The following is a 27,862-nucleotide window of genomic DNA, read 5'->3' as shown; positions in this document are numbered from 1 at the left end:
GAAAAATATTGGAGTTGTTACATCCAAGCCCTGCAGCACCGGTATAGGTAACTTATTATTAGACTAGTTTTTATTACATTGCCTGCAAACATTAAAAAAGGATCACTATGAAAACAGACCGTCTTTAGAAGCACATCTGCACTAATCCAACTGTAAAACCCGGGGGACTATCACTTTAGTCTATTTATTACTCAGCTGTAACCACCCACTTGAACCGGAAACGTTTCTATCTCGGACACAACGTGGATGTGTTCAAGTACCGACAGAAATGTTGTAATTTCCTTTCGTTCTTCAACTTACAACATCATCATGTTTTGGGAAATATAAAAGCAAGGTGGTTAGCAAATAAAATCTATTTTGTGTCTTATTCAGTGTGCTTTTCTATTTACCAATTTTGAAATGTAAGGTAAACCTTTATGAAGCTACTTGTTTTTAGCATAGTTTTTTACTATGTTTACCATAATTAGGACTAACTGCATTTGGTATTTTTAAAGCATAAAACTAGTGACTTCATTCACTTACTACTTCGTTTTTCAGGCGCTAGCTACATAGAATTTAAGAAGAAAATATATAATAGAATCCTTTAATAAAATCCTATTTTATGCGAAGTACTTGAATGCAGCAGAGCAGCGGATGTAGCTGCAACAGCAATCTACTGTACAGTGGCAACAATGTAGCAGTCAAAGCTGAAATATATTTCCGAATTGTTTAGGAACGGCGTTGTAAACTTTATTTATGTCGATAAAAAGTTTCGGGACACGAAAATGCCTTTGTAACGATAGTTGTGCATCCTGTCAGGAAATACGAGGTGAGGGAGTCGAGGGGAAGCCGAAGCAGAAGCTCTTAGAGGCGCTGCCTGTCCCCGCTTGAAGGTTTGGAGGAGGACGCTGGGCTCCTCTTCTGATTTACCGACCCGAGGTTCGCGTTTCTTATCAGTTTTAATGGCTCCGCTCAACCTTCGGGACGCCATTGGAACACCGGAGAAGGGCGTGTAGCGCTAGCGGATACCGGGGGAGCAGCTCGTAGCGTTACCGCCCCGACCCCCCCTTTCTTCAGCAACACCGACAGCACGGTAAATAAAGCAGTTGGGGCGGCGAAGACTCTCACCGGGGCCCGCGTACAAAATGGGGAATACAACCTCCTGCTGCGTGTCGTCGAGCCCCAAACACCGGAGGAGCAACCACTCTAGGCTGGAGCCCTACCGACCGGAGCCGGAGCTGAGTCGTGAGGACACGGGCTGCAATCTCCAGCACATCAGCGACAGAGAAAATATAGACGGTAAGACGCAGGCTGACAGGTCTGAAGTGAAGTTCACTGAGTTTTTGAGTATATTGTTAAATGAAAATTCATTTTCAGAGTATTTAAATACCGTTATAATGGACGTGGGGAGTTAACTAGCATCTCTGCAGACTTCTGCTGGAATATTAATATGAGAGCTTGCCACAGCTGTGCAAAGACACACCCACTCATCGAATCAATACGCGCATTTCTGCAGGTTTTTTTTTTTACATTTTACATTTCTATTGGTTTTACTTTTATCTCGAGTTTTTCTCAGCCTCCATCTTTGTGGGAGTGGATCCGAGATGCACGAGCCTGGAGCAGCTTATTAAGGTGTTAGTGTGAATTACTGGTCCAGTGGGAATACATGTGATAATAACGAACAGAGAAGTGAGAGACTTCAATATACTTACAGTCAAATGAAAACAGATTCCCAGAAAACTTTCTGGAGAAAAATGTAATTTTCTTTTAGAAACTATCAGATCAAATTAAGACAATTAGAGCTCTCTGAAAGCTGAAATTTTTCTATTTTATGTCCCTCAGCTTGACACTTACACTTTATCGGAGTTCTAACATAGCATATGCTCTTTTTCTAACAATCTTGTCAGGATTGCCATAAAAGGTTCTGCAGACTTAATAGTAAAATTATCCCATTAAATTTATTCAAAAGCCATTATCAAAATCGTGAATCAGATATGCATCAAATATGTCCGTCAGTGTTGCAGTTGTTATGAATCAAAATCAGGGATTTTAGGTTGAATTAAAGGAAGTCAGTATTTTGGCGGCTTTGCAGTTTTCTGGAAGTTTGTGTTTTTGTATTGCGACGATGACAAAAATGATGATAAAACCTCTTTCACAATTAAATCATTTTTCCTTTTGTCTGTAAATCTATTATCGCATTCATCCAGAGTCCTGCTACAACAACTACAGCTCTAAAATCAAAATATAAGGTCATTCTCTATATTTCTTACACCAAGAGTGGGGAAAAAAGTTAATGTTCTCAACCAGTTCTTAGTTTTTAATGTTTCCAAACATCAAAGCTAAGAGTTTATTACATGATTGATATTAACATTGGAAGTTTTTTCTTTCCCAAAAAAAATAAAAAATAAAAAAATTAGATGACGCAATAATTTTCCATCTGTTATATACTGTTTGGGATATGACAGCATTGATCGTGAGTGGATGTTGATTCAGCAAAAGTGAATGACTGAGGCTTTGCTGTGGTAGCAAATGAAACAACTTCATAAATCTCCATCAGACCACCCAGATAGAGGGTTTCCTTCGTTTTTTGGGAGGGATTGGGGGCACCAGAGTATAACCACAGTGATTAGGTTGGAAATTTGAGGAAGTGGGAGTAAATGAAGAAAAGGAAGTTTTCCCAGCATGTCACCACAGTAAAGGAAATTGCTTACCAGAGTTTTTTTTTTAAAAAAACAAAAAAAAAAAAACAGCAGGAACTGGCTTTAACTCTCCCTGTTGGAGGAGAATATTCTTGCTAATTTGAAACTGAAATATAGACAATAAGCTGCCTTTTCCTCACAAAAGGAGATAAGAGAGAGAATCGTTTTGCTCTGTGGAACAATGTTTGTCTAAGTTTCCTTTCTCCAGTGCAAGCTCCCTTAAGTTAATAATGAGGCGTGGTTAAAGTCCCGAAGCGTGTCGTTGTTAGCGACTTGGTAAATAATCATTGAATGAGTCAGTTTGCCTTACATTTTATGTAAGGGAAATGTCTGGGGGAAAAAAAAAATAGGAGTTCAGCTCTTTTACATATTCTGATAAAGGTTGTAACTGTCAAAGGTTAAAGCAAATCCTTTTCTCTCACTTATTTATTTTTTCTCCAATAGATTCTAAACCATATCCGGCTTGTAACTCGGGTCATTCATAATAACAATAATGATTCTGAACAAATGGCTTCCTCTGGTTGTAACGTTAAACTCCTTTTTTAAATGAAAAAAATCCCAATCTCTAAAGTAAGCCTGTTGCATTAAGCAATTCATCAATTAATTGAATGATAAATTAAAATGAGCTTGATCATTTCCTTTCTGATGAAGGGCAATTTTGTTTGCAGAGACATCATAATTCGTTTTATTTCTGGTTTTGCTTGTGTTTGGTTTTTTATTTATTGTTTTGAGTTGTGGTTTTTTTGGTTATTTAAAATATCTTCCAGTTCCAATGTTGAGTGTTCTGTGCAAAATGAAAGTTTATTATGTTATGCATATTTCTCCATCCCACTTAATGTAAACCACAGCAGTCTGGGCTAATCGACTTCGTGTCAGTTTTAAAATTGGTGTATTTTGCAATGTAAACACTTTTTTCATATCACGCGAGTCAAATGATCAACAACCAAATGTTACTAATGGTATAAAAGACAAAGAAGACTACAGGAAGTAGTAGTGGGATATTGGCAACTTATATCGCAAACAGACTTATTCATGTGTGATTTTATATGTGTTTCTTCTTTAATGGAAACACTGCCGTTGTGAAATTTAGTTTTTTCCTCTTTAGTGGGATATCAATAAAGTTTTGTGCACATTTGTAATAGAACCACAGCTTGTCTTTGAACAGTTTTCAGTTAAATAACCAGAGCTGATTGACTGCTTGTGCTTCTCGTTTTTCCCCAATGGTTTCACCGTTCTGGTGTTTTTCTCACAACCTTCACTGAGATGAAGACATGTCTGTTAGCACTCATATGTTGGGCCTGAGGGCAAGTCTTCTGGATGTAATTCAGATGCTGAGTAATTGACTGCTAACTGGGAGGAAATTGTTCATAAAAGACCTCTGCTGCTCCTCTGTTGTTTGTGCAGCCAGTAACCAGATTTCACAATCAAGATGTCCTCTAGTCTGAGACTGTTTTATCTGAAAAATTCTGCAGTACCTGAAGAAAACTGTACTATAAGGTAGATTGTATTCAACAGATTGGTTTAGTATAATGTTATTTTACGTAAAGACAAGTAAAATCAGCACATAAGGCATACAAAAATGAACATTAACGGTATTTTCATTTCTAAATCCTCTAAATCAACACGTGGGCTACTTTACCTCTAATCAAATCAAAGAGTTTTTCAAGTATATTTTTAACATGTCAATTTTAAAAGACCTTGATAAAATGGCAGCGATTCCTTTGAGTTTTATTTAAAAGTGACATCTGTAAATATGAGATGGCTCCAAGCTCGGTCTTATCAGTAGTGAAGTCAGTTATTTCTAGAACACACACACACACACACACACACACACACACACACACACACACACACATGCCCACACACATATGTATTGATGAGTCCCACTTGCAGGCTAATTATAATCTGTGCATGGATTATTCATGTGTAGTTAATGAATCTGGGGAGTTTCCTAGCTGTATTCCAGACTAGTTAACCCAGATCGAATATTTACCCCACTACCAGAGTGACAATAAGACAAAATATGCACTTTACTGTAACTGTGCTTTAACAAAAAAAAATGTGTTAAGTTAAACTTTATACATTGTGATTTCCTGTTTTGCCAAGAAAGTCCATAGCATAGCAGCACCATTCAGAACTTAAGAGATGATGTTTTCTATCTTTACTAAATATAATATATAATCAAATAGGGCTAGACGATATGGCTGAAAAACAAATCACAATATAAGTGTTTCATAGCAGTACAGTGTGCTTATACATCCACTTCACCTAAAACTGATAACTCTGTGACTTGTTTACCTGTGATTTTTCTTTGTGTGTGTATATCATATGTGCACTAATACTGAAATGTCTACAAGGCTGCTAACATTTCCAAATTACCCATGTTCCATGACAAACAAAGACTGAAAGTTGCTACTGTCCTTTTAGCCTTTCTTTCATCTACTGAAGTCTTGCTCTCTTTCACTGTCTTGCAGCCTGAACAAAAGAACAAAGAACAAAAGTGTCTTTGTAGAAAACACACTTTCCTTTAAAATTGCTTTCTATTTCTATTTAATCCTTTTTTAGATTTAAAACAAACCAAACTTCCTTTATCCTTACTGCTATCCTCTGACAGTCCTGCTCTCTGACTCTTTTGTAGCCTTAATGTGATGCAGATGTGTCAATATGTCATAGAAAACACTATTGGTTCTTAAGTATATGCTCTTCCTTTGACTTCATTTTTAAATACTTGTCTGAGACTAAAAATAGTTAAAGTTGTCTTTACATAGTAACAACTTCCACACAATCAAGACAGAGTGACTTGGTTGTACTTACTTTTCATTAGCTGTGTTTCCATTGGCCATATAATTGTCCAATTAGACATTTCCAAAATAAATTTGCTTAACGAAACATTCCAGTTTTGAAAAAAATTTGAATGTTTTCATAATAAAATTTTGGTGCAAGAACGAGGTGTTTTTTTTTTTTTGGGCCATATGGAAGTTGGTTTATTTCGCAAAACTGCAATGTAAGCACTTTTTTTGCATGATCACAAGTCACATGATCAACTACTGAATGTTGCCTCTGGCACAAATCATGAAAAAGACGACAAAGGGAAGTAGTTAGAGGAGGATGGCGCGTCATGTTCTTTTACGACTTATCATGTAAACAAACTTATTCACGTGTGATTTTAATTGCGTTTCCTACTTAACGGAAACACTGCAACTGCAAAATTGTGGGGCTGAGAGGTTTTTAACATTGGCAGAATATTGACAAAGTGTTGCACACATTTGTAATAAAAACACAGCTACAGTTTGGGGAAAATATTGGTTATATATGACTTTCTGATCAGTCGGTCACCATTCAGCGCTCGATCAAGCTGGAAATGATTTTGATTCCATTCACCAGTCTATGTCTTGTTTCATTTCTAGCCAAAACAAATAAAGAATCACAGTCAGGTTGGTGATTATTTGTTTTGTACATTAACAGAAATGTACTAAAATCCAGACTTGTTCTTGACATAAATCACTACTGTTCCTGGTTGAGTGTGATGCATCAAAAGGATTTCCAGACAAATGCTGAAATGTGGGGCAGAAAATTAGATTTTGAGCCATCTGTTGTACACTTCCTCATTGAAACTATGCTCATAATTAGTACTTGAGGGATATTTCCCTCAAGAAATAAATTATTTGAAAGGGACCGTTTTCTTCTTTAAGTGCAAATTAGCTGCTGCATGCAGTATTAATTAAAGGGCAGTTGCCTTCGACAATCTCTTTCTATCTTGCGTTGAGATTAATACTATGCTATAAGCATGTTGCTGTGTGATTAGAGGGAGATGCTAACATTTATAAAAGCAGCAAAGCTGTTATGGGTTTGAAAGGCCAACCTTGTCCAAGCAGACATTAATGTCTTTGTCTGAAGTCTGCACTGAGGCTCCTCTGGGATTACAAGTATCTTTAAATTATAGCCCTCCCCATCCTCTCTCCCTTCAAATGATCTGAGACTTCATCTTGTCATTTACTAGGTGTTCTTCTGTTACACTGGTTCAAGAACATCTTTCTCAAGATATTCTCAAGAGACTGTAATGTCAAAATTGGAGTTCTGCTTCAATCATGTAGCGCATCTACCACCGCCCCCCTCGCTGAAGTTGTGCTTTTAGCTACACGTACGGTTGGAAAAAGAGTCGCAGTGGAAATTCATGTAGTGTGTGGGCATAGTTGGAAGTCGGAGGCCCTCGTTTCTGCAGATTCGCAAAGATGTAATGGGGAAGGCTGCAAAAGGGACAGCGACATCTAAATGTGGCACAGAATGAATTCAATATGGTGTGTGGTCTTACGTAGTTCTGCAGAATAAGACCTTTTACAGGCCTTTCGTAAGAGTAAAATTACAGTTCTCACCTTGAAATTATGTATTGTGACTAAAATGTCATCCTAAAAACAAAGTGGTCACACTATCAGATTAGGCTCGGCTAACAACAGGTGTTTGATTTTCATTTTTCAACACCATCAGAATATTTCTAAGCCTCATAAATGCAGGCTTTTAAACGCCTTAAAGGAGTATGACTACCTCAAAATACCAATGGGATTGTATAGCCAACACCACACATCTTTCTGAGGTTAGAGTAGTAAATAAAGCCTGATTGTTTGGGAAGAGTCATGTAGTCATGTCTGATTTAGCCACGAAACACAGAAAACAGTCAACAGCTTTACAGGGCTTGATACCAGTCACGTTCCTCGCTCCCTCACAATTTTAACACTCTTGAAACGTTACGCTATCATAAGGATTTTGTATAAAAGAAGAGCTAAGAGAGGGCAACTGAGTGTGGTCAGGGAATATACATCACTCTTGACCAGCTTTCACAAGTTCAGCAGCACCTTTCCTTGATTACACTAAGATCTGTTATTATGAGCTTCATTTTGCTGCCCTGCACGGAAATTGAACAGCCTATGATGGCTAGTTGGTATTAATTCAGTTCTTTTAAAGTAAAAGTAAAATTTCTTGACCAATTGTAATTGATATAATTTCTGTCTGGATTCTAAATATGTTGTATTATTTATAGTAAATAATAATGATAAAAGTGGGAATGTTAAGGCATGCTTGATGGAAGTCACATATCTTGAATTTAGGGATGGGAGTATAAAAGTTTTATCGCGCTATTTTGTGATAGAACTGTGATAGCGACAAAAGTGATAAAAAGAACTACTACTACTTTTTCAGGTAACTGTATGGCTGTGACTGTGTCATAGCAACCATACACACAAATGCTGCTCTTGTAAAAAGCATACCAATTTTTCAATATGCTCTTTTTTTAGGACACCAGTCATATGTGATTTGTATCACTAAACTGCACGCACTAACTGCATTGAAAAATATTTAAAAATTTATCGAGTCTCTCATTGGAGAAAATAGTAAAGCTGCACACCCAACAATGCGGACAGATTTGCAGCGGTTTAATAATTTTTTTTGGGTTTTTTTTATGGCAACAGAAAATCTAAATTTATATGAGAAATTCATCCTGAAAAATTATTAACGATGCACTAATTTCCCACTTGGATTGAGTTGCGCAAACATTTTGGAAAGGAGGTGTGAGCAATAACTTTGTACATGCAAATGTATTTAGCTACAAACCTGTTCTGTTTTTTTAACATTAATCATTTTACTATTGATTGCCTTGTTGCCTCATTGGTAAAACAACTTCAAACCATGCCTTTTATTTTACCTTGACCCGAGAGGGTCAAAGGTAAACCCACTGCCTTTTGTGTGTGTTTGTAGTGTTGTGCAAAGTTTTGGACCAGATTGGAAAGATTATATCGGATCAGTTTCTATTGCTTTTGCCACAAAAGAGTGTCCTTAAACCTTATTTTTGGTAACAATAATATATCAAATATTTTCATCACCTTTTCTGGAACATGTCTAGCAATGAGCATTGACATTACACGTTTTAGGTGTCACTAGAGAGGATGCTATGCTACTGCTAAGCTAGCGCAAAGAAGTCTGGAATTGGATTAAACTGTATGCCAATAGAAAGCTGTAAATATTTGTACTTCCAGACTTTATTTTGTATCTCATAATCTACATATTGTGCATCTGTACAATATTTGTTGAAAATGTAGTTACCATGCTTCTTTTTATAATGACCTTAACTCAACTAAGATCTTAGACAAATTTAATCAAGAAAAATACAGAATTATAATGATACAAAGCATAAATCTAGTTTTAAACTGCAGTAGAAAGTGTTTGTTTTCAGCTGCTGTACTTTTTGTTTTAGCTCAAACTTTTGAGCGACACCGAAGTGATTAAGATCCGGACACAGCAAGACGTGTGTGCTACTTGTGTGGTTTATTTGAAAATGTTTCAATGGTCGATTTGGTACTGCCACCCACTGTTACGTCTTTGTTGGAAAACACATCATGAGCCAGCTGTTAAAAGCACAATGCAGTGTTCAAACAGGTGTTCTAGGCAGAGACAGATTAAGCAAGAGAAGACGGCGAGCTCAGCTGTGTGCCTTTGCCTTTGATGGGTCCGCCTCTACCATCTGAGTTGTTTCAAGCCAGGTTGCCTAGCTACAGCGAGCAAGAAGATGTGAGGGCTGGGACAGAGGAGAAAGAGGAAGGGTGGGTCTAGCTCTGTTTGGCGTAGAATAAGTGAGTCTTTTCCTCCCCATCTTCTCATCATTTTTGAACATCTGTTGTGTTTCTCATCTTACTAGTTTTCAGCTTCCAGGCTTTTTTGAAATTCTGAACTAGAGTCATAATTAGTTCTTTGTGGATCTCTGTCTTAAGCCAATTGATTAATCAATTAATTCCATGTGCTCAGAAACTGAAAGTGGGATTGAAAGCAATCACACTAACCTGTAAGAGCCTGGAGGGAATACAATAGCATCCAGACTCACAATTCAGCCATTCAGCCCTGGGATGCATTAATTGTAGCAATTCCCAAAGTACCAGTAACATCTCTGATACTTTATTAGTGGGTTTCCTGGCTTGAAAGCATGCTGCACAGTGCCACACTGCACCATTTGGACCCTCCAACACATGCACTCATACAGGTCAGCCAGAAACCAGCAGCGGGTGTCCTTTCAAGGATGATGTTGGAAACTGAAGTTTCCTTCAGAAGGATCTCTGTCGGCAGGGTGCTGGGAACAACACAACACATCCGGTGTAAATGCTATAAAACGTACTGTTGAGAAGTCTTGAACCAATCTGTTAATCCTCAGTAAGACAGGTACAAATATAAACCAAAACATTGTGGGAAAAACTGAGCTTTACCAAGTTATTCAGGAATACAAAATTTGAGTTTAGTTTGTCATCCAAGAGTTTTGAATCTATTGGTGCTATAATTTCCCAATATATATATAGTACAGATCAAAAGTTTCTAATTGAATTCAATTAGAAATTAAATTCAATTATATATATTTAAGATTATATATGTAGCGTTTTGCGTAGATTTGTAATAGAAACACAGCTACTGTTGCTAACCTTGCTAATTGCTTATCTGAGATGCTAAGTCCAAATTTGAGCTGCATAATGTATAAAATCACAATTGAAATTGCATTATCAGTATGTGCAATGTAGCCATCACAAATTACTCCTTGGAGGCAGTATTTGATTATAATTCTGTTATTCATATAAATTGTGTGGAACTGGACCTTGTCTTGCCTATTGTATAGACTTTGTCAGTCTATGATATCTACACTTGTGCATTTATTTAATGGCTGAGATACTGAAGTTCACAAAGAGTGAGGGCTGTTCACCCTCAAAGGATTTTGTAACTGTGAAAATGGTTAAATGTAGAAGTTCCTCCCGCAAATGCACACACCGACCTGTTCCCTCCGCTCTTTGTTCAGTTTGCCTCCCTCGCACTATGTAATCACCACCCCTTGTTCCATTTCCTCATCACTTCCTGAAAACAGATGATGTTAGGGGCTTTCTTCTCCTCAGGTTGGAGAAATGGGCTGGAGTTTTTGGAGAGGCTGGAAATAAATAAAGGGGGGTTACCAGTAGCAGCTGCAGACAGGGACACCCCTTCTATCTGTGGATGTTGTCATCTTCCTGTGTGTATGTGATGCTGTCCGGAAATCGGAGGAAACGTTATAAATCCTGGCTACACAGAAGGAAAGGGTGCTCTTGCCAATGCTATCAAGGTCACTAACTCTGAAGCAGCATCCATAACCGACCTTCAGCCCTCTTCCTACACACCCGTCTTTATTCAGCATGGAGGGTTTATTCTGCCAACATCACAGCAGCGTGTATCCCTGTGCATGTATCAGTGCCCCTTTGAGGCTCTTTAAGTGGCTCTTCAGCTCAAAAACACTGAAGTTCAAAAGAGTAAAGAGACAATGGCAATGGCTTGTGTGTTACCTGCAGTGCACTGATCACAGGTATGCTCTATAGTTGGCATCACAAAGTGTTTAAAGGTTGAGTTAAATTCGAGACCCATCTCTTACATTTGCCCCGTCTCAAGAATCCTGCTCTGCTCTGGTTTATCAGGGTGTTTGTGCATCCATGGAACCTCTTAAATTCATTTATCTAAAATGAAGGCCTTTAAATGCCCTAAATTCATGAAGAAAATACAAATGGGCTTAAATATGTTAGTCACAGGTCTTACAGTTTGTTGTGACAGGACAATTTAATCTCGTATATATAGTTTTTTTTTGTTTTTTTTTTTACCTATGGGCTTTTTGTGTCAGGCAAAAGTTTAGGTTGCGTGCATACATCTTCATTGCGATCTGTGACTTGCAGAGGTTGCGGCTACCGGTAAGTAGCTGCTAAAAAATATCCTTGCTAGCTTTTTTGTGAGTTAGTGCAATTTTTTCAGTAGTTGGCTGGATGATATTTGTTTGCACCACTGGCTTACTTCTATTGCCAACCCATATGAAGCCAAATGTAAAACAGCTTTTAAGTTTGGCACTATGGGGTTAAGACTACACAGAGGAAGCACAATCTTCCATTTCATTCAAGATGGCATTAAAAAGTTCTTAAAAAGTCTTGTATTGGAATTGCTAAAACCTGTAGATAACCTTTTTTCACTGGTTTTTATTATATCCACTGCTTCCTTTCAATCATGTTTTAGATCATGTCATCCTGGTCTTTTCATTTCCTACTTTTCTGCTCTCTCCAGTTGTGAGCCTTTCTTAGTTATGTGTCTTATATTCTCTTTCGCTATGATGAGTTGAGGCGTTAGCCCTGTCTTACCTTTCCTGTCTCACTGACATCATACACAGAGTCATAGTCTGAAGCTGCTTTCAGTTTAGCTGTAAAACTGTCTAGGGTCAGAATGTAGGAAATGACATTATTGGTGTTCTAAGACTTGGAAGTAAGTAGGTCATGTTATATTTTCTAAGGATCTTTATAGAATCTGAACAAATGTCTGGTGTTGTGCTATTCAGGACATTAACTCACCACACCCAGATGGATTTTTCACTTGCAGTGTAGAGTTTCAATAACCGACTTTGCCTGTGTTTTCTAAATAAAATGACCCTTTCCACCATGCTTATCCCTGTGGGTTTTAATCAGGGTAAAATGTAGGACACAAAACTGGATACTGTTATATAACAGAAACTGACCATTGAACATCAGGGACTGTAGCTTTTTAAAAAAATATCTAAACCAGTGATTCCAGTTCTGCTCAGGAGAACTTTATTAATCTCATAAACTTACAGCAACTTACTTACAGCCATCCAGTCCATATAAAGTTGCACAAAAATACCACATACATACAGTAATTATAAAGTGCCAGCAACAGTTAAAAACACATTTTGAAGCACAAATTCATGACAAAATTTAAATTAAAAAAAAGAAGAAAATAGACCATCCATCCATTTTCTGTTCACCCTTGTCCCTAACGGGGTCAGGAGGGTTGCTGGTGTCTATCTCCAGCTGTGTTCCGGGCGAGAGGCGGGGTTCACCCTGGACAGGTCGCCAGTCTGTCGCAGGGCAACACAGAAAACAGACAGGACACACAACCATTCACACACACACTCACACCTAGGGAGAATTTAGAGAGACCAATTAACCTGACAGTCATGTTTTTGGACTGTGGGAGGAAGCCAGAGAACCCGGAGAGAACCCACCATGCACAGGGAGAACATGCAAACTCCATGCAGAAAGACCCCGGGCCGGGAATCGAACCCAGGACCTTCTTGCTGGAAGGCAACAGATCTACCAACTGCACCACTGTGCAGCCCAGAAAATAGACCAGTGTAGCTAATGTACACTGGTGATTTATATTAGCTACACTGTTCTAATTCATTAGACTTTCATTCAAAAGTCTAATGAAAGGATAATAACAAAATTTAGCTTCCCAAAGTTTGAGTCAAGGATTACATAGATTCTCTCCAAAAATGTAAGTACATAAAAAACATATAAAAGACCATTATGCTATTCTTCTATATCTTGAGATATAAAACAGTTTGAGAAGTATTAAAAAAGACATTATTGATGTTGTTTGTATTTGTATCTGTTTCACTGACAAGCATACTGAAGTGAGTCTCAATGTATTTGAAGCCGCAGCAATCTAAGCATATTTATTGTTACATATTTATTGTGTATTTGGGAATGTTATCCTTCTGGGTAAAGAACCCCCTGTCCACTCAAGTCTTCTGCACTTCCCAAATTGCACTATATTTACATTCATTAATTAGATTCAGCCAATTAGGTTCTACCCTGTGGTGTCGTGCGTTTGCAATTCTAATGAAATTGATTAAAGGTTGTAAAAAAATTGTCATTTTCTTGGCAGTGAGCACCTGATAAACTAAAGCACTGTGGCTTGGTGGTTGTCTCATCAATGTTGCTGTGATTGTCTTTCATTGCAGAATAACTGTACCTGGCGGACTGTTGCAAAAAGTAAAGCTATAAGGTTGAGTAGTTACCTGTGCAGACATTTTACTATTTATCTCAACACAACAGAACTGCAGTTCATAAAATCTCCTCACTGAAGGCTTTGTTCTCACTCTGCTGGCTCCTGTGTGATCAGCAGACGCTGATCTAACCCAGATCTATAATACTCTGCTGTGTTTGCTGAGTTCATCGATTTCCAAACCGCTGTTTACACAGCACAGCACTGATGCAGCACACTGTCAGCTAACAGATTACCTTTTTGTTTAGTTCACTTCATTACAAGATAGACATTTCACCCCTAGAGCCAATTTCAGACTTGAACTTGAACGCAGCACGTTTTGTTTGTCCAAGTTAAATACATGTGTCTTCAAATAAATTAACAAAAATATAATCTTCTTACAATTAACGTAAAAATATGTTAGTATTGTTATTTGTGTTTCACTGTGTTTGTCTATCACATTCCAAGTGGGATTGGAATTTTGTAACTTAAGTTTTCCTTTTTTGTAATTCCAGATCTACCCATGGAATATAATCCTTCAGATCATCCTCGAGCCAGCACCATCTTTCTTAGCAAGTCACAAACGGATGGTAAGTTGTGACCCATACTGGGACTTCTCATTTCTCTGAGTGTTGCATCTAAAATCCTTGAGCTGATTAGGAATTGCATAACTTTCTCATCTACAAATAAGTATTTGTTTTTGGGATACATACAGCAATTTGTTTGGACCAGGTTAGCATAGGATAATGTAAGGAAACTGATTTTTCTGTAAAATTTCATACACAACCATCTTTAAGCATGCATAAATCACAAAAGGAGAAAATATTTTGAAATGTGAACCATTGTGAAATGCATATTTGCCTCTAAGTAAATTTCCTAAGCTGTTCATTAAATTCAATAATTTTAGGACATTTTACATCTGTTTTAGAACAGAGTTTGAACATTTCAGTTTCATGCATTTTTGAAGGTGATATTCATTTATCACTTCAACGTCAGAGTTTCAACATCAGTGTTGAAACTCTTACAAAGAGAAGATGAAAGTTTGTTCTGGTCATTCTTTTGGACTTCCAAAGTCTTTTTAGGGAAACTCAGAACCGAAGGGAAGGTTTTAGAGGAATGCATTGAGAGATTATGGTTTTAGTGGAAAGCCAATATGCTATCAAGTTAGCCGTGTTAACAACATATTTTACCATCTGTGATAGTCTTGCACGAGTTTTAGCCTTTAGAGCAGAGGTGCTTAACTTCTCGCTGTTGACCGTGGCTTTAACTGGTTCTTTCCCTGTGAACCCTTACCAGGTTAGTTTGGTTTTTGGAACCACTGCGGTTCCAAAAACCTGGTGGTACAATCTGGTGCAATCTTGATCTTGTTGGGTATTGCGGCCAAGCGATTTTATTGGCAACAGACTGTGTTCATTGATTGTCAGTGGATTTACGTCTACAACAACAAATCAAACACCAATTTCAATCTACAACAAAATTGTAGTAGTTTGTGAGATGGCGAGCTTCATAGTAATAATTCCATTGTCAAACCTTGAGGTCCAAACCGTTTTATTGATTATGGTGGAAGACTACATACAGTGTCAACTTGTCAAGGCAAACCTCAGTGAACAAATATACAGAGAGATTTTGGGCAAACTGGCTGACCAGGGCCAGTTTTTCACAAGCAAAATGACGTCATTGGAGCATCAACCACAAGTCCTGCGCACTTATGGTCCACCCCCATAGTGAGGATCACACTGCCCAGGGAGACACAACTCTTCTAGAACCATTGTCATGTCTCAATCTGGTGAGACTTGACAATGGTTGCTAAAAGTGTAAAAAGCTCTAGATGCCTTAGATACATTTCTGTTCCAACACACCTGAATCAAAAGGACAAGTCACTGTCGGGCCTGTACACAACTTGATGACATGCCATAGAGGTAACTGACCTATTTAACTCAGGTGGGCTGGAGCAAGAATGCATCCAAGTATTTTAGTTTTACTGAATAGTGACTGTCGAGAACTATAGTTACGGACCCTTACTGTCAAAAGACACTGTTGTTGTCTCATTCTGTGTAGCTATTTTCTGATTTTCTTCCAATTCAGACACAGCCACTTTACTTTGGTAAAAAGTATTCTAATGCTGTTTAATATCTTTAATCCTGGAGAAAAGCCAGTTGAACTTTGCAGCCTGTTGCCTGGAGCATGGTGTATTGATCAGGGATAATGTGCTGGAACTCCTCATTCCTCTGTTGGCCATGATTACGCTCTTGTGGGAAGATCTGCTGGTCATTGTTCTCAGCACTTTATAACTTCAGCAGAATGAAAGGCTTCCCCTATCGAGACGTGTTGAATAATTAAATAAAACCTTTTCTGAAACCTCACCAAAACTGCATCCTTGATGTCTGTAGACTCACCATTTGTTACGTCATTGTGTATTTTCTTTTGAACATCTGTCATGACAAAAAGCATGAAGCCAACTTGGACTTTTGTTTTTCAGTTTTGCTGCCCAACAAGCGAGGTAAGCATGTCTGTGTGTCCGGTCCCAGCAGAGCTGGCAAACACCGCCCTGCTTTACTGTCTGTTTGGGCTTAACTCTGAAGAGAACGACTCCTTCCTGGAATCTAAAACTGTACCGCCTTCATGTTGTTTTTTTCTTTGGCCAGTGTTGTCCACGTTATGCGTCATCATGCCGTGAATGTGAAGGTAGTTGTTTGTGTTTCGAGCTGAGCTACTTCTGTCATTTTGTGTGTACATTTCTTCCACTGCACATGTCGGTCCATGAGTACAACTGAGCGGTCAAAACCTCCAAAATCCCTGTAATGTAATGCCTTATGCATGTTTTAATTTTCTTTCATAAAAATAAAATTGTTGCTTGTTGCTCAAACTAGTTGTACTCCAGACTTGTCAGTGGAAAATGTGCATTGCTGCGAGAGCACCGGTGTATTAGAGGTAAGATACAGAAGAAAACTGGGATAAGAAATGTGGAGTACCTCAGTACTTTGTTTCATGTGTGTAATTCTGCTACTCCTACTTTCCCTCCCAACTGCTCCTGTTTGCTTTTGCTAGCAGTCATTTTCCTCCTCGTACGTAATATATTTGGAGTACATTTCTGTCTACAAGCTTACACTTCTCCACAAAGGTCATGACAACAAAAGGCTCTCAAATGATTGTTTAATCTGTTGGTTTAACCAGAAGAAGAAAAGAATTGTCAATTCAGGTTTGTGTAGCACATTCCACCAACAAGGCAGTTCAAAGTGCTTTACATCAATAAACATTGCATATTGTTAAATGTCATCAAAATCATCAAGAAAATGTACACCAAATATGTTGCAGATTGATTTTTAGTCTTGATGTTTCAGCATTTTTGCAGTTTTCTGGAAGTTTGCTCCAGATTTGTGGAATAGGTTGAAATACAGTAGATCATTTACTGTTATGCAGACTAATTCTGACTTAGTCGTCTCTCTGTAAATGTGTAGTGGTAATTCTACTCTTTCTTGTTTGTCCCACCACAACCTTTAAAGTTCCAGGGATGTAAAACTTATACTTGTAATCTCAAATCATGGCAGACCTGTGCTGATATGTGCCAGGGGTTGCTCTAAATCAGGTTGCTTCTCAGTCCTTCTCAGCCAATTAAGTGCTGGTTCGTTATTCAAAATGTGGAAACTAAAGTTTCAACTTGGTGTAAATCTTTTGTTCACTTTAGGAGTTGCTTCGATTTCAATCCAGTTAGTGCCTCTCCTCAGAAAAGGAGAACAAGTAACTCAAACAATAAAATTAAAACAAACAAACAAAAAATGAGTCACTGTCCGATCCCATTTTTTTCTACTTTCTTCACCATCCTGCTAACATGCTGGTCATGACGAGATTTGCCACCGTTTCCAGTTTTTCTCAATTTAAAGACTGGTGTTTTCCACAATCTCCTGTTTGACATACTATGATACTTTGGTGCGGTCATATGAGATTAATATTACAGAAAGCCTAATGTTGCCGTGAAACACTTCAACCTCCAGTCAAACACTGCAGATAAACATACAGGAATGGAGTCACTGGTGTTAGCTGTGTGTAGAACATGCTACACACTATCATGTATATATAAAAAAAGAAACAATAAAAAAAAAAAAGGGCATCTATAAAACTAAAAAAATAGAAATATCCATTGAAGTAAATTGGCAACACAAATAACCAGATTTGGTTATTTCTAATCTAAATCAAATCTAATTTGATTTGGATTTTAATAACACAGTAAAAACCATGCACAAGCTTTGTTGTGTTGTTTTATTAAAATGCAATTTACTATTGCTCTTTTTTTTTTTTTTACTATATGTTTATTGATTATGTTTCAATTAAACAATGATATACAGAACACAGAGCGGAACTACTGTCAACAAGGAGAATTATTTACATTCTGACAAAGATGAACAAATACAGGATGAAAAACATCATACAAATTTGCATCCCAATCTTTGGATTTTTGAGCAGCATTTAAAGTGACAGTATAAGAGACCTGATTCAGTCATTGTTTTCTAGAAATCTAGTCCTACTATTGCTTTTTAAAATATTCAATAGAATAACAAGCCGTTCTTCAAATGTTGTGGTAAAAATCTGTACAAGAGTACTTTAGAGAGATGCTGCTCTCTGTCTGTTGGGGTGGGGTACTGCGCTGACGCTGTTCTCTCATCTTTCCTTCCAGTTCGAGAAAAGCGGAAGAGCCTTTACATCAACCACGTAAGTGAAGTAGCATGCATTTGTTTTACTATTTAACTAAAGAAAAGAACCGTTTTGTAATTCAAATATCTTGTGTGCTTTGCAAGTTCACACACATTTCGGAAAACAAGGTAAAGTAATGACCATTCAGAGTTACCCTGATGTCTTGTATTTGTCAATTTCACAGATCCTACATGCCTATGATTACGCTGTTTAAAGTCCTTTTTTTTATTGGGTTTTTGTGTATGTTTTTTATGTAGTTAGAATCTAATAATAAAAAGAAAAGGTTATTTTGTGTCTGGTGCAGTTCCTCTCTACCTCATCATATACATTTAATATTTTCAATATGTGTCCACAATTACCTAGGAATCCAAGTAGGTAAATCTGCAATATAACATTGTAAACATATAAACAAAAAATGATTTGAACAACTTGAAATTAAACTTGTTATTCTTCTGTAAAGAGGGACTACACCATAAATCTAAATCATGCATGCAGCCATGTAAAGCACTGAAGCTGCGCTTCTTTCCATCTGTTATAAAGCCATTAAATGTTCCCAAGTATAGCTTTAAAGATGTTGATCAATCCACATGTATGTGTTTGTGTGTGCGTATGTGTGTGTATGTGTGTTTTGTATGACCGTGTGCAAATGTGCTGCAGCATCATCCAGGTCCACTGAGACGAAAGTACAGCTCCTGTTCCACCATATTTCTGGACGACAGCACAGTCAGTCAGCCCAACCTCAAATACACCATCAAATGGTAACTCGCATCACTGTTTCAGGATTCCTCCTCACTTTAATTAATGCATTATGTACAGAAATATTCAGAATGTTATCCTTTTCTGTTTCTTTATAATGGAGATTATTTTTAATCTGCCTTTTTTTTTTGTTTTTGTTTTTTGGTTTGTTTGTTTTTTGCAGTGTAGCCCTGGCGATCTACTACCACATAAAAAACAGGTGTGGAAAATATTCTACCCTTTTAAATTCTCCACTGAATTTTGCAATCCTGTAAAAAAATAAATAAATAAATAAAAATCCTGTAAAAATACAAAAACACATATTAAAGGGGCATATGTCATCATTCCTTCTAGTATTTTACTTGGAAAATGTGGGGGAAAAAAATTATGGTAGTGAATGGAAGCAGCTAAAAGTCTCAAATTTCTACATTTAATAACTCTGTCAAAATGTTTCTTTAACGGACCAGTGTTCTTTTACTAATTAGAAGCACTAACACACACAATTGAGAGTGATTCAGAATTTGTTCTTACAATTTATCTAATTCCGTCAATCCTGCTTGAGGCATTTATAAATGAAAAACAACAGAAAAACAAATCTTTCTGGATTCAGTCCAGTGTTTCAGTACATCATATTTTTGGTGGGAATGAAAAGCATATAAATGCCAATAAACTGACTTATTGAACAGGCAGATTGCTATTCAAATCAGGTTTTACATTCTTTTTTTTTCTACCTTGATGTTTTTCCTTCTCTTTCTCCTTTCAGAGACGTCGACGGACGAATGGTGTTAGACATTTTCGACGAGAAGCTGCATCCTCTCTCGGTACGGCCTCAGCTGCAGACAAAACTCCCATTAGGAGCAAATCGTAGCGATGTCAGCATTCATCAGCAGAACAAACAGCAAATGAATACCAATGAGTACAACACGGGGGGAAATCTGAGGAATCCAACTTGATCATTCTCATCTGTTCCCATCTGAGCACATTTGCAATGATTTACTCTCAAAATGTACTCTGACACTTTGCCAAATGCATTCTCTATCCTATTTTCTACTCTAAAAAAAATCTGATGAGGTGGAAATATATATTACTTGTCTGATTTCCTTTTTTCTTTTTCCGTTTCTAGAAGTCTGAGGTTCCTGCTGATTATGACAAATACGACCCTGAGCAGAAGCAGATCTATCGTTTTGTCCGGACGCTGTTCAGCGCCGCGCAGCTCACTGCCGAGTGTGCTATTGTCACTTTGGTAGGTGCCAAAATACTTGAGGGTGCCAAAATGTGCGCTGACACTAGGAGGGGTTGTTGCTGCTTTCTGGTTCCCTGTTATTTTGACTTCTCCACAAACAATCAGTCCACTTCTATATTTGTGAAGCTGTTCTTAAAGTCAGACGTCAACAGTTTAGTATTGCTCCTTGCGCTTATGAGTGGTAACCAAATTGAATTTCTAGACCGGACTTTAGGAAGCTTACCTGCTGGATATTTAGACTACAAATTTGGAAACTCTTTCACATCTGAATGTAAATCCAACACATCATGGATTTATTTATTTCGAATAGACAAAAGTAAAAGCAAGAAAGGACATTTTCAGAGGTTCATACAGCTGGCTGGCTGGCTTGTTTAATTTGCTTTCCTTTTTGACATATGCTTAATGGATGTGCTTTTAAGAATGACTGTATTACACTCTATATGCTTTATTCTGCATGGCTATTCATAAAAAAATGTTTAATGCCAACACATGGCTTAAAAATACATATGCTTTGCTTTCTCCATGTAAAATCTGACAGACTGCCAGTAACTGACAGAGCAGTTGGCTGGTGGTAATAAAGTTAGTTCAGCTGACTTTGACCTTTGGGAAATACAGATGGAAGCTGTGGATTCTGTCTTTGCTTTGTAATTGTTGCTCCACTGGGAAGAAGATTAAAGGCTTCATTAAAAGATGGAAAAAGCAGAAAACAAGAGCAACCAGCGGGTCTGTGCAAAGCCAATATGGATCATGTACATAATACATCATCATAAAACCCTCATCATTTCAGGAAGCTACAATCATTTTGTATTTCAGTCTGAGTCTGCATTAATACTATTAAGAAAGATTGGAATATTCCCAATTATATCTTAAAATTGCAAATTATTAATGCGACAACTAACTCATATGAATAATTCATTCTGTATCAGTCAGCTCCTCTTAAAAAAAAACATGCTATTTCTCCTTTAGCAAAGGAGTCCATCTGTGTCTGTGTTTAAATTTCAACTCACCAATGTCTTTGATTCCAACAAAGTGATCAGGCGATCCAGTGAATCAGCGCCGGTGGTAATCCTTTAACCTGGAGCCCTGGAGGAGCTGTGTAGCCTGTGGGGAAACCTCTGGAAGTTGGAAGGGAACATAGACATGCAGTGCTTTGATTGGCATAGATATTTTATGAGGAAGCTCCAGGCTGGATCTTTGAGGAAGAAGAGTCACTAGGGGCCTGGAAAACTCTGAAGCAGCACAGAAGCTGTTAAAATGTTAAGATGACTCTTCACTTGTCTGATCTTGAAAATGTAAAACTTTCTCTGTTTCAGGTTTATTTGGAAAGGCTCTTAACCTACGCTGAGATTGACATCTGCCCTGCCAATTGGAAGCGCATCGTGTTGGGAGCGATCCTCTTAGCGTCCAAAGTTTGGGACGACCAGGCGGTGTGGAATGTTGACTACTGCCAAATTCTCAAGGATATCACAGTAGAGGACATGTAAGTCTTTGAAAAGACATAGAAAATCATCAGCTTTTCCTTTGTTTCTGTCTGAGCTCAGAAGGGGGGGTCACCTTTTGAGCAGCATAACAGAATATCTGTGTGAGAAAGAGGCAATAAAAGCAGAGATCCAACCGTAGGTACACTGTTGATTAAAAATAACGTAATTTGAGTTAAGTTTTCAGTTTAAGAATTACAAGCTCAACTTTTTCTATACATGATTTTGTTCACACAAACATCTGGAACTGCTTGGAAATATATTTTATAAGCTGAATTAGGAGCAAGCAAGCTAACATTAGCGTATCTACACTCTTTGTGGTTGTAGCCACATGTTGTTCGAAATATCTTCAACAAAGCTGGGCTAAATTAGTTTTAGAATGAGGGAATGTAATCTAATGCAGATATGATATAAAATTGACTTTTTTGTTTTTTAGCTTTATATCATGTTAGATTGTTATAATTGACCAAGAGAGGCAGAAAATAAATTCAATGAACTTCACTGAATGTATTTATATTATACAACTATCATGTGAAATGCCCTCAAATTGCATTATTTGACAAAACATTATCCAGAATTTTTTTTTCTCTTATAAGAAAAATTTCTTATAGTTTATGTTAAGGGCAGTTTTTACATTTAATCACCCTTTTCTCCAATTTTTGGCTAACAACCTTCTGGTTGGTTACGTCAACATGGAGGTTGATATCAACCTCCACTCTTTCAGGGGATAATTGCAACATCGCTCCATGAGATGTTTTTTAAATTTGGTTTTAAGAAAATTGAAAAACCGTGAATTGCTTTCCTTCCTCTTCAGCTACAATCTGTTGCAAGGATGAAAACTGTATATTCATCGAAAAAAAAAAGGGCTCTGTGGAGAAATGAAATGTAATTGTTTTTTTTAATAGACTTTACTTAAGTTCAAATCAGGCATGAAACCTCATATCCTTTACATCCTACGTGGTTTTTTTAACCCTATGGAATGTTGGCAGGATTATCCTGACAATGCAAATAATGCTATACAGACATTTTACCCCTGCATTAACCTTTGACCTCTGCACATTCTGCTGAGCCGGTGGAGGTCTATTCTCGTCTTCGGGCTGAAGTGACCACAATCCACCTGTCTGGAGCTGAGTCCAGACAATACAGCTGAGCATTTACCAGACAGTGACTCAGAATCAGACCAGCAAAATTCCTTCTCGGTAACCGCCGAATCTCCCTCTCCACCTGCTCGCTGCTGGGAAATTATGGAGAACGTTGAGCAGGGAAATCCAAAAATAAACGAGAGAGAAGAAAACGAGGCAGCGTTATTAGGCAGAGTTTGACAACAATGGAGTCTAATTTTAGCTGCGTGCATCGAAATGCGCGTGGGTGAGGAACAAAGACTGGGAAGGAGAGGTGGATGGAAGCCGCAGAGCAGAAAAGAGTCGGTCACAACCGAGGAGAAACAGATGAAAGCTGCTGTCAGCGCAGCGCAGAAGGGACCGCGAAGCTGTCGAGGAGCGAGTATTCATGACAAAAACATAATCTGGAGTTGGGATTAATTCTCCTCCTCACACACAACACTCAGAGCGTTTACTTGTAAAGCATTCCTGTTCAATATTAGAAAAAGCTTGTTTTGCGTATTATCAAAGTTATCAAAATTATTCTCAAAGTCCGCTTCAGTCGGACTTCTGCCGTCTTTGGAGCTCTTTGTGGACAGAAGTCAACATAACGATTACTTTCATTTGGTCCAACTAGAGGGCGTTCCTCATCGTACATGTTCCTTTGTCTTCTAAAGGAACGAGCTGGAGCGTCAGTTCCTGGAGCTGCTGCAGTTTAACATCAACGTACCGTCCAGCGTTTACGCCAAGTATTACTTCGACCTGCGCTCCCTGGCTGAGGCCAACAACCTCAGCTTTCCCTTGGAGCCACTCAGCAGGGACAAGGCCCAGAAACTAGAGGTGAGGACCACCTGTCTACCCAGGTCTTATGTTTGTCTGGTTTTTTGTTCTTTTGTTGTACTGAAATTTCAATTTCCCCTTAAGGGACTAATAAAGATATTTTTCTTCTTCCTTTATAAATATATTAAAAGACATTTTTGTTGGTTATGTTTAAGGCAGGGCAAGATGGCTTAAAAATAAAATGTCCTATTTTATTTTATTTATTTTTTTGTTCATACCAGATCTGAATTTCTATTTTAATTTTTTCTTTCTTGCTTTCTTTTCTAAAAAAGAAGAAAAAAAGATTGAAAAGGTTGGAAATGATAGAAAATGTTTTTAAAAAGTAGCTTTTATTTCAGTCACTGCTGTGAGTTGTATGACAGAGTATTATGGCCTGGCTATGGCAATTCTTGTTAAATTACAAGAACATAGCCATAATATTAGCAGAATAAAGATGCAATTTTGTGTGTGTGTTGGAGTTGTCATAAAATTGCTACTTCATTCTTCCAATTTTACAAATTTTAAATATTTTCTGTGAGCGGCAACGGCAAAACAACAGCTGCATAACAAAGGTTATCATTATTAATTGTAAAACTCAGCTTCTATGCATTCCCAAATGTTCCGTCACAGAAGGAGGCGGGAAGTTTAAAAAGGAGATTATAGAGCAAGTTTGCTGCACTAAACAAAATGAAAGCCAAGTTTAGGTCTTCACAACAAAGAGTGTTGTTCAGTACACTTCTGGTTTTATTCACTGTTTGGGGGGAAAATAAGATGTAGGATGATCAAACCGAAAATCGTCCGATCGTCATCCAATTCCTCGGATAGATCTCGATATGCGAGTATTCCGAGAAGCAGCTCAAGCTCTCTCTGTGTTTATTGTTTCGCCTTGCAGGCCATCACACAGTTGTGCGATACGTACAAGGACGTGAGGAAGCTGGCCAAGAAGCGATCGGTGAGTGCGGACAACCTGACGGTGGTGCGGTGGTGTCCGGCTATCATTTCCTAACACCTGGCCACCTTCAGAGGAACAGAGGAGTAAATAGACCTTTGCCATATTGTTGCCTGAAAAGCAGGGAGGCGAGCGGTACCGCCGACTGCAGGCTGGTGGGTCTGTCTGGAACATATACACCCACACAACACACAAACTTCCATTCAGACTGGCACTTTGACAAGTGAGATTGCCCTTTCCCTGGCTGTTGTACATAAAAGGTTCCACTGGTTGCCTGAATCAAACTGAGCTGAAAGATGTGGAATGAAGATCGAAGTTGCCGGAGAAAAGCAGGTGAATGGAGAGACTGTGAAGTTGGAAAGCACTTCAATAGCAAGACACAAGAGAAAAAAAAAGAATGGCAGAAGTGTTTTAATAGTTTTCTTTGAAGCTCAACTGGTTTGTACATCTGATTAATGGAGGCTGATTACATTTCTTTAATTTGAATCCTCTAGTTTAATTGAATCCATTACTGGAGCATCATTTTACGCCTCATACAGACACATTTCCTCACAATATTTTTTGATTTCTTATGTTTTGCATTCCCGTCAAACACTCAGAAAAAGATTACACATTCCATTGCCTGGGTGAGAGCAGAGGTGATACATTTCAGTAGACTACATATCATCAATCTAACCCGCTGAGTATTTATTGAAACTGTGGTCATTTGGCTAAATTTATGCAGAAAATTCATCGCACACCTATTTAGATCAGATTCTACCTTAAGAATCTTTCATCAGGAAATGCTAATTCAACCTCCATGTGCAGCAACTCACCAAGCTCTATCAAATAAAGCAATATCCAATCCATCTCTGTGTTTTGGATGGAACACGATAAAAATCATACACACTCTGGAGAAGATTGCCTTGGAGACGAATGCGAGACATACTGTAGAGTTTCTGTTGTGTCCACTGCCATTGCCCTGACCTGCGGTGCCTGTAATTAACACTTCTTCCCCTCTCTCTTTCTCTATCAGGACGAGAACAAATTCCATTTTTCTGCTTCACTATTTTGTATGGCTCTTCCGTCCTAACAAGAAATGGCACAATATGGAATTTACATTTCGAAGCCACTTAAATATGATTCTTCAGGGGTTTTGTTGGTCTAATGAAGACCAAAATTAATAAAAGCAAAACATTCAGCGCTGATTGAAACACTGCTCAGAAAACGAGAGATTGTATAAATATATATATATATATAAATATATATATAAAAACTTTCAGCCTTTTCTTTGTACAGTGTAAATAAATTGTGAAATTGTGAAAGACCTTTAGGCTCACTAAAAGGTATATTGTAAAATCAGAAAAAAAAGGCAGCAAAGTGATGTTAGAAATATTTATATCAGTTTTTATGGAGGAGGGAGGCAGTGAATATTGTATGTACGACTTTGTGCTCCTGTGACAAATCGAGTAAAGAAAAAAAAGTGAAGTATTAAAATTAAAATGGGACACACCACTCAAGATTTATTTTTTTTGTCTATCTCGTTAACATTTGCATAATAGAAATCGGGTCACCTTTGAATGTGTTACTTTTTGTAAATGGTATGTTGATATCACTAAATATTCACCAAACTTTTACACATTTTCCAAAAAACTTCTTGAACCACACTGCCAAATGCAACTGAATTAATTACTAGTTAACTTCAGTACAAGTTTTATCTAGAAATGGTTAGCCTTTTGCTACGGACGTTAGCTAACTGTTGTTTCCTTTGTTTTTCATTCAGTATTCTTACCCACTCTTGTTCTAATATCATGTTAATTGATGTAAATGGTGTTATTTGTCTTCTATATTAATTAATACCATACTTTGCTTCCCTGAATGTCCTGTATACTTCACATTTTAATTTGACATTTCTAAAGCTGGGTCTTGTTAGCCAAGAAGCTATCACCTTCTCAGCTAGCTACGTAGGTAGTTGGATCAGAAATCTTTGGCTTGGCGTTTAAATAAACAATGTTACTGATCGAAACCTTTCGGTCACAAATTAACTAAGAAATTTTGACACAGAAAGTTTTGTTTTGACCCAACTATTTTAGTCCATTTTGTAATAAACCTCTACTTGTTTTTGTCAGTTTCCGGATTCCAAAGTATTTATATTTTCTGGATAGAATCAGTAGTTTTTCCACACCTCTCTTCTTCTAGTAGAGAACAAAAGGAGAAAATGAAAAACTACGCTACGGACTGAATACTTCTAATTGTTGGACAGTATTGGTGAACTTGTGGGAGAAACCTTTTCTTTTCTTTTCTTTTCTTTACACCAGTGCTTGTTTGCCTTATGATCAACTGGACTCACATTCCTTCGAGCTATTACTAATGAAATAACATAGGCGTAAAAAAAAAAAAAAGTTAAATATTGAGCAGTCAGTTTCTATTGCTTTTTTCTAAAAAAAAAAAACAAAAAAAAACAAAAACAAACAAAGGTCTGTAGGAGTTTAATTTTCAACTTGTATATCGTACTTTCCATGTTACGTGCATTTCATTGACGGCCTCCACCGTGTCGTTTTCCATTGCACTGTCTGTCAAACCACTAAGGAACCAGTCAGCCATTCACGTCTGACCTCCACGAGTGAAAAGGGGAAGAACTGAACCAAAGCCGAGGAGAAACGAAGGAAGATGATTTCCAGTGTGTTGCTCTTTCTCAGTCCAATTGCACATTAGTCAATGAGGAGGAGTCTATAAGTGTCTGTAGTAAAGCGATGTTACTAGAGTTGCTCAAACTCTCCTCAAAGATTGTACATTGTATTTATTTCATATGTGTGTGTACATATGGTGAGGCCTGGGTGTTTTAAACGCCAAGAACTGAGCGTTGTTGCCATTGTTGCTATTCTCACAGTGAAGTTTGGGGAGGTTGTGGAGCTTCGATGGTTGGTTGCTAGATGAGTGTCACAGCACTGAGCTCTACCTCTGCATAGATTTACCTTTTTTCTTGACTTTCATTCCTCTCTATTTCAAATGTTTTTGTGTTGAGATGCTCATTTTTCGATCATAATTCCCCATGCTAACAGTCCACTACTGTATCTGAACTTTTTCTCCCCCGCCCCTCTCATCAATGGACATTTTCAGTGAATTGTATTCTGTAGTTTTGTTTTGTATATCCCAGTGAGTCTAATTTGCTTTTATTCTTGTTCTCAGTTTGTCAAATAGTTTTTTTTCTTCTTCTGTGTTTTAGACTGTTTTCTCTATGTCTCCATTCCTCCTCTGAAGCAATGTCTAGGAAGAAAAATACAGCAAGAATTAAAGCAAATCCACTCTTGCAGTACATCCTGTCTGACTTTATCTGTACATTTTTTTTTATTTTTGCTTAATTTAAATTTTACACCACC

General features: G+C 37.7%; 1 protein-coding gene across 4 annotated transcripts; it reads left to right on the top strand.

The window, feature by feature from the left end:
• Positions 1-611: 611 nt before the first annotated feature.
• Positions 612-27,798, top strand: ccny (cyclin Y). Of its 4 annotated transcripts, XM_044104471.1 has the most exons (12): positions 612-1,278; positions 14,006-14,080; positions 15,970-15,990; positions 18,163-18,197; positions 18,284-18,307; positions 18,837-18,937; positions 19,099-19,134; positions 19,678-19,735; positions 20,038-20,157; positions 21,471-21,637; positions 23,413-23,575; positions 24,447-27,798. In XM_044104471.1, the coding sequence occupies exons 1-12, from the start codon at positions 1,125-1,127 to the stop codon at positions 24,558-24,560; spliced, it is 1,068 nt and encodes a 355-aa protein (XP_043960406.1). In that variant the 5' UTR covers positions 612-1,124; the 3' UTR covers positions 24,561-27,798. The 4 variants fall into 4 exon arrangements, with proteins under 4 accessions (XP_043960406.1, XP_043960408.1, XP_043960409.1 ...); XM_044104473.1 differs by lacking the exon at positions 15,970-15,990; XM_044104474.1 differs by lacking the exon at positions 18,284-18,307.
• Positions 27,799-27,862: the final 64 nt, after the last annotated feature.

Source organism: Gambusia affinis, linkage group LG21, assembly GCF_019740435.1.
Source record: "Gambusia affinis linkage group LG21, SWU_Gaff_1.0, whole genome shotgun sequence".
In the NCBI taxonomy this organism is placed as follows: domain Eukaryota; kingdom Metazoa; phylum Chordata; class Actinopteri; order Cyprinodontiformes; family Poeciliidae; genus Gambusia; species Gambusia affinis.
The sequence above is the reverse complement of the archived record's forward strand: the minus strand, read 5'-3'. Positions and strand labels throughout refer to the sequence as shown.